Raw genomic sequence first — 8113 nt, forward strand, 5'->3', positions numbered from 1 at the left:
CAGTGTTACCTGCATAATGCAATACCTCTGTAGAGAAATTTAAATATTGGTGTTCTTCACTTTTACTGTTTTAGAGGGTGTTCTGATAAAGCATGCATCCTGATGTCGACACTCTAAAATAAGTATATTTTGCTGTTAATTTAAGATCTGAAATGATGTATGTTCAGAAACTGACACTGAAATAATTTGTAGTTACATGAACTGAGAGTCGTTTGTATTAAATCAACCAGACTTTGATTTTTACCAGCAACAAAAGCAGGCAGAAATACTCTTAGTGTGTGCCAACAAGCAAGCAAAACTTCAGAAATGTGTAACAAACTACAGAAGTAATGAACTTTAGCATTTTTGCATCTTCCGAATAAGAGAAATGCAAAACTATTTCACATTTCAAAACTTTTCTCCCATACACACACTTGACTATTCAACAATCTGGTACTCAAAACATCTAGACCCAAGGTCCTGGGCTACAATTGTCTTTAGAGGCCTTCAAAACTGATTTGTTTATGTGCATTTGGGCTGTTTAAGGAAATGTTTCTGCTTGTGAAAGTAAGATTTTAGATCTGGCTGTTGTCAGACAGCTCTGAGGGTGTCACTAGCCACAGGCTGCCCCTGCAAAAGGAGGGACAGGGTAGCTCCTTGGCACTGAGGCATGCATCTCAATGACTTGCAGTGTCTGAGCAAGTCCATGTGCCACAGCCTCACACTGAGATAAAAACCAGCCCCTGGCTCTCTGCTGTGGTAGAGCAGCTCAGGCACAGGTGGGAAAAACTCCTTCCTTTCCTCATATGCACCAACAGACGTACGTGAGGCTGCAGCTCATACAGGCCACAGCACTGATTGCCCACCAGAAACTCCTCCTGCCCCACAGGCACCAACAGTCAAGTCAGCAAAATACACCTTGTACTGAGGTTCCCGAGTTCCCCTGGGGGCCGACGGTGAGCAGAGTAGCCGATCGTCGCAGGCCGATCCCCCAAGGCGCCCGCTTGCCCTAGGACTCCGTCGGGGTTTATTCCCCATCCCAACAAAATGCCCCACCCTCTCAGGCCCCACACCGCTCAGCACGGTACAGCAGGCTGCCCTCGCCCGGCCCAGCTTCCTTCGAGCCGCCCCGGGGCCGGGCCAAGCCGCTGGGCGGAGCCGGGGCCCGCTGGGGCCGTCCCGCAGCGCCGGGGAGGAGCCACCGCCCGCAATATAAGCGACGATCCGGGAGCCTGTCTAGTGTTCGGAGCGCGTCGGCAGTCGGGTGGCTGGGTAGGGCGGGCAAGCAGACAGGCAGGACGGAGCCGGCGAGGGGCAGTGATGGAGCTGCTGCGGACGATCGCATACCCGCCGGGCGGTGGCAGCGCCAAGGGCTGCGAGGCAGCTCTGGGCAGAGCAGCCGGCGGTGAGTCGCGGAGGAAGAAGGCGGAGGAGCAGCCGCACCAGCACGCCCATCCCGCCGCCGAGGTCTCCCGGATTATAACCGACCCCACGACGGGGAAGCGCTACTGCCGCGGCAAGGTGCTCGGAAAGGTAATAGCCGTGGCGGGACCCCTGCCCTCCCGGGGCGGTGGCCGGTGTGCCGCCTGCCCTCTTCGGCGAAGCGCGGTGCGGAGCGCCGGTGCGGGGTGTGTGCGGCGGGCGCTGTTTCTGCGGGGCTGCTTTCGCCTGGGAGATGCCGGAGTGCGCCGCACTGCCGCCCCCCATCTTGTCCCCCGACCTGATCGGTGTCCGATTTGCCCCTGGGCTGCCCCGATCCAGACGCGGTGGCACCGAGCACTCTTCCTGTCCCCCGATTCATATCTGCCTCTAAATACAAGCGGGATCGCGCCTTCGGCTCGGGAAAGCCTACGAAAAGGACTTCGATGTTGCATGCGGGGCGGGGGTGAGCTGCAACGCGCTTTAGATGCGCGATGAACCTCAGACCTGTCTTTTACCAAATTGTTCTATGCAAAGGAAGTTGCGCTCCTTGACTAATACATGAGCTGGTGAATGACTAAGTGTGGGACTTCTTTCATACCTGCTATAATTGCTTTTTTCTCGTGTGTCTCTCTAGGGTGGATTCGCCAAGTGTTATGAGATGACAGATTTGACAACAAATAAAGTTTATGCTGCAAAAATCATTCCTCACAGCAGAGTAGCAAAACCTCATCAAAGGGAAAAGGTGTGTGTGCATGCATGACTTTTTTCCCTCCTGAGATTCTCCTTGTGTGCTGGATTGCCCAGCCGTTTTCCCAAAATGGTTGAGATAGAGCTATCTGCTCAACCTTGTGGACGCAAGGCTAACAACACTTTTTTTTTCCTCCTCCTTTTGTCTCTTCAGATTGATAAAGAGATTGAGCTGCACAGACAGCTTAATCATAGACATGTTGTGCAGTTTTACCACTACTTTGAAGACAGAGAGAATATTTACATTCTTCTGGAGTACTGCAGTAGAAGGGTGAGCATCAGCTGGGAGAAATCCAGTATTTACTTACCTGGAATCTGCAAGTAATTTAAATGTGTGATGTGTAAAAGGTATTTTTTGTGGCTTCTTTAGCTGTCATTTCTCCTTGCATTGATTTACTTAAGGTGAATCCTGTGCGTGAATGTTAATGGACATTTCTGCCTTTGTTTTTCCTCTGCAGTCAATGGCTCACATCCTAAAAGCGAGGAAGGTATTGACAGAACCAGAAGTACGATACTACCTCAGGCAAATTGTGTCAGGGCTAAAGTATCTTCACGAACAGGAAATCTTGCACAGGGATCTCAAACTAGGTGAGTTTTGTGCCTTACTGACGCTCCTCCAGCCCTGTCAGCATTTTAACACTTCACACTCGCATGGTGATAACTTAATTAATAGAATCAGCTCAGTCTGTCTTTACAGTGGAAACTTGGAGCGCTTAAGGGGTGACATTAAGCATTCCTACTTAAAAAAAAATCTTGGCCAGCTTCTGGCTTTGAACAAAGTATGACTCATCACCTGTGGCAAGTACATTCCTACCTTGAAAAGAAACGACTAACTGGAATTTCTCTGTCTGCTAGGTAACTTCTTTATTAATGAGAATATGGAACTAAAACTGGGTGACTTTGGCTTGGCAGCGAGGCTGGAACCACTGGAGCACAGGAGGAGGTAGGAGCATTAAAAAAAAGAAAAAATAAATATCTGACTGACGAGTGGGGCAGATATGAATCCGCTGTTCCCATATCATGATACAGCATGAAACAAGTCTACACTATTAACATTCGTACAGCTCCTCCTTAGGAGTCTCTAAGTTCTTGTCCAAACTTGAGATGAAAACCTGCCCTATGAAAATTAGCTTCTCTCTTCTTTTTATCTGAAATACTAACCAGCTCTGTGGCCTCTTTGATTTGCAGAACAATATGTGGCACACCAAATTACCTTTCTCCAGAAGTTCTCAACAAACAAGGGCATGGCTGTGAATCTGACATCTGGGCCTTAGGCTGTGTAATGTAAGTACTTTGTTGCCTTTGAAATTACATATTTCTATCACTAGCTTAGGCTTTTAAGAGTTCCAAGGGGATGCAGTACTGCATCAGTTTGCAACCCTTTAAACAGGTATAGCCCAAGTGCAGATATTCTCCTTAGTGTTAGGAGACAGACAAAACCTTTTCAGTAGTTCTAGATAAGCATTGTGGTTGTGTAAAATAAATAACATTATTTTCCTTTGCTTTTAAACAGGTATACAATGCTGTTGGGAAGACCCCCATTTGAGACCACAAATCTTAAAGAAACATACAGATGTATAAGGGAAGCAAGATACAGCCTGCCTTCATCTCTCTTGGCACCTGCAAAACACTTAATAGCTAGCATGTTGTCAAAAAATCCTGAAGATCGGCCCAGTTTAGATGAAATAATTCGGCATGAATTTTTCTTACAGGTTTGTACTGTCTGGTGTTCTGACTGGAAAAAATATCCAACCTAAAAATGCACACTGTGATCTAAAATTTTCTTTCAATCTCATTTCCACAGGGCTTTACACCTGATCGACTTCCTGCTAGCTGTTGTCACACTGTTCCTGATTTCCATTTGTCAAGTCCTGCTAAAAGTTTCTTCAAAAAAGCAGCTGCTGCTCTCTTTGGTGGTAAAAAGGACAAAGCCAGATACTTCGACACTCACAGTAAGTGGATTGTAGCTATGCATGAGATTTGTCTCTGTGCTGTCAACGTCATGCTAGTAGTGTACAGCTATGAGAAAGCTACAGAGCACTTGTATTTGTCTCAGAGCTTTCCTGGGTTAATTTAGACCTCTTTATCATCAAATATAGATGGTAGCCTGCAACTTAAGCCAACTTATATAAGTAAATGCTTCTTATGGCATACTGAGTCTGTATTTGCTACCTGTTATTCTGTGATGTCTATTAAAGTATAGTCGCTTGGTGTTTTGTCTATAATTGCACCTCTCTTCTGGAAGACTATCAGGTTTAGAAGAAGCTATGGGAGGGAGACAATGTACTTTCTGCAGCTAACTTGTTAGGCTTTTTGTAATTGAACAGTACTTCCAGATGCAGCATTATGTATTTTTTCCTTTATTACAGACAGACTAGCTAAAGAAGATGAAGAAATCTACAAGCTCAGGCATGATTTAAAGAAGACATCGATAACTCAGCAGCCTCAGAAACACAGAACAGATGAGGTAAATGCAAGTGCACTTCAATTCAAATCCAATCACAGTTGGGTGGAGTAGCTATAATTAAATTATATTTGCCTTGGATATCGGAGCTGGGGCTGTACACAGCATAATCAAGCTTAAATGATTAGGAGAGTTGCTTTAAGAGGGCTTAACCAAGCTTCACCAAGGTATGGTAGCCTTTGTAGGGACACTATCAATTTTGGCTTTTGAGTAATTATAGTATCTGCCTAGACTCCATTGTGACCTATGTGGTAACTTGTCTGCCAGGTACTCTTTCCCAATACTGCAAATACAGGGCTTCAGTTCACGGTTAACTAGGACTTCTTAAAGCATAAATTGCTGAGATCTAACTCCTAGCATTTGATGTTCAGACCTGCACACAGCTCTTCTCTTGCTAGGGCAAGAGAGTAGAGGACTGATTAATAGCATGTAAGATGCAAATTGAGGATCTGAAGAATGGAAAGACCTGGTGTGCTTCTTTAAGCTCAGTCTAACAGCATCTCTTTGTACTTGCTGGAAACATTAATACCGGTTTCCCTAGAATTTATCATTTGTTGTGAGACAAAAGAGTCATGCAAAACTGGCATATAAGCCTTGGCTTGTGCTATGTTTGATGTTTACATGTCTGACATATCTTCTAGGAGATCCAGCCTCTTACCACAACAGTAGCAAAGCTGGGAGCGTTACCAGAAACTAAACAGATTGGAGACTCTATTCGCATGATAGTCAGAGGAACTTTGGGAAGCTGCAGCAGTAGCAGTGAATGTAAGTGCAGCAAAGGTTAATCTCTAAATCTCACCTTTACTTTTTTTTTTGTCTCAGACTTAGAAACTTGAAACAAACAGCTGCTTTCCTCCCAACTCCCTATTTTTGATGCTCTAAATTTTACAGCCAATATTTTGGAATAATTAAAACTGGAAAGCCATAAAGGCTAAACTTAAAATTGCAATCTAGATAACTGGAAGGTTTAGAATTGAAGTCTTCTCTTTGTATGCTCATGTCAGTCTAATAATCCTTCTCTTTCAGGTCTGGAAGACAGTACCATGGGAAGCGTTGCTGATACAGTTGCAAGGGTATTGCGAGGATGCCTGGAGAACATGCCAGAAGCAGACAGCATTCCCAAAGAACAGCTGACAGCATCCTTCCAATGGGTTACAAAATGGGTGGACTATTCTAACAAGTATGGCTTTGGATACCAGCTGTCAGATCACACTGTTGGTGTCCTTTTCAACAATGGGGCACATATGAGCCTTCTACCAGACAAAAAGTAAGAATGATTACAAAACTGACAACTCACCAAGGCAGTTTAAGCATGAAATGCTTTTATCTCTAACTTCCTTGCTTTTCTTACAGGACTGTCCACTACTATGCTGAGCTGGGCCAGTGCTCTGTCTTTGCAGCCACAGAGGCTCCAGAACAGTTCATTAGCCAAGTAACTGTACTGAAGTATTTCTCTCACTACATGGAAGAGAACCTCATGGATGTAAGTTCAGCACCTTCTGGATCTTGAGCTCTAAAAATAAACTACCTGTGAGCTGAGTACTTAACATAGTCTGTTCCCTTTCCTAGGGAGGAGATTTGCCCAGCCTAACAGATGTACGCAGGCCCAGGCTTTACCTCTTACAGTGGCTTAAATCTGATAAAGCATTAATGATGCTCTTCAATGATGGCACATTTCAAGTAAGTTTGGTAGAATCACTGGAGAAAATGTTTCTAAAATACTTAAATGCAATAAAACTAGATAAGTGCCAGAAAGAGAGAAGAGAAAGTATAAAAACAGGAACTTGTTTCTCTTTTACAGGTGAACTTCTATCATGATCACACAAAAATCATCATTTGCAATCAGAGTGAGGAATATCTCCTTACCTACATCAACGAAGAAAGGATATCCACAACGTTTCGTCTGACAACTCTCTTAGTTTCTGGCTGCTCGTTGGAATTAAAGCACAGAATGGAATATGCTCTGAACATGCTGCTGCAGCGATGTAACTGAAGGGACTGACTTCATTAAACCAAATGGACCTTCTTGTTCACTGTGAAATATGCAGTGGAGATGATGGAGCAACTAGTATGTTGATGGTGGATGTGTGGTGGTACGAAAACTTGACTATCCTAGTGTGCTGGGCACACATCTATTAGACGGAAGCCTAAACCTGCTGTTGGATTAAAATGGTGTGACAAGGAGTTCTTCAGACCATAGTTTTCCTTGCTTCATGTATGTGTTAAAGATATTTTTGACTTGAACTCTGAGCAGAGTGTGCTTGCTCTGTAAGAGAGCATTTCTGATGGCGTTAAACTGTGAATATGCATCTGGAAAGGGAGGGGAAAGCTACATTGTTGGGGATAATTGTACTAAGCAGCCTCTGGCTGCTTAACTGTGAACTATGGCCATATTCTTCTTTTTTTTTTTTTCCTTATTTTTCAAAAATGCCCACACTTGTGGCTGGAAAAGTGCATTCTTTGTTAATAATTTTTTTTTATTTATTACAGCCTAAAGTCAAGTATTTATTATACAACTTTTTTTTTTCCTGACTTGACATTTTAAATATAAATCTGTTGGCAATAAAGAGTACAGAAATCTGAAGCATAATTCTCCATTCTTTACAATATACCTTCATGTGCTTTGTGTTGCATTATGAAAAATCTTGAGGTCTGCTTTCCTTATGACATTTTTTTAGAAAATCTGCTACAACTCAGGATATGAATGTCATTTTCTAATACTGAGCAGTTTATGCATAATCATAAGCACCAACATGCTGCTGCTGATTCAAGCAACTGCTGATGGATCTTACAGAGTAAGGATGTAGGCCTTAACACTTAGTTATTCTCCTAGGGCCTAAAAATGAAAGTATGGATCTCTTCAAGATAATACATCCCAGAACTGGTACTTCTGAAAAGAACTCCTTACTTCTGGACGATATTTGGTGGACAGTAGCTATGATAATGAGTTGTATAGCTTCCTCCTCTTACTTGCTGTGCAAGCATTGCCCTTGACTACCAAAGGACTGAAGTACCCTGACACCTCAATGGTAGATTGTACTTTATTGTGGGCATTGTTCTGGCCTTAGTTAAATGGTAAATCCATTACAGTGAAACAAAATGATGAGAAGATTAAAGGCTGACTTAGTAGCAAATTTGGGTTTACTCTGCCAAGCTGGTAACATTAGACGACCACAAGAGTTACCAAGACCAACTCCCACATAGGCTGTCCCATAAGTTCTCTGTAAAGTGATCAAAAGAGCTGAGGACAGCATAGGGCTGGCCTGCTGCTTGGTGTAGTCCCACTGCTAATATATGTACACTTACTGGAGCAATTGCTTCCCTAAACTGAACACAGTGTCATGCGTCAGTTAAACTATGCAAATACATGGGATTTTTGAGGACTCATGATCTGGTGGAGGGTGGGGACATCTTGTGGGCTGGGCTCTAAATATTATGTTGCATGTGACTGTATATAGACACATAGCAGTCTTCAAGCAACTGTTCTGATGCAGCAGCAAG

General features: G+C 43.8%; 1 protein-coding gene across 1 annotated transcript; it reads left to right on the forward strand.

The window, feature by feature from the left end:
- Positions 1-1299: 1299 nt before the first annotated feature.
- On the forward strand, positions 1300-6605 carry PLK2 (polo like kinase 2; the record flags this gene model as incomplete). The annotated part of the gene is made up of 14 exons (XM_080362480.1): positions 1300-1512; positions 2036-2143; positions 2303-2419; positions 2607-2736; positions 3004-3091; positions 3337-3432; positions 3662-3860; positions 3953-4100; positions 4518-4615; positions 5254-5377; positions 5639-5879; positions 5966-6095; positions 6182-6292; positions 6414-6605. 14 exons carry the CDS (start codon positions 1300-1302, stop codon positions 6603-6605), a joined length of 1995 nt encoding a protein of 664 aa, XP_080218606.1.
- Positions 6606-8113: the final 1508 nt, after the last annotated feature.

Source organism: Nesoenas mayeri (genome assembly GCF_963082525.1).
Source record: "Nesoenas mayeri genome assembly, chromosome: Z".
Taxonomy (NCBI): Eukaryota; Metazoa; Chordata; class Aves; order Columbiformes; family Columbidae; genus Nesoenas; species Nesoenas mayeri.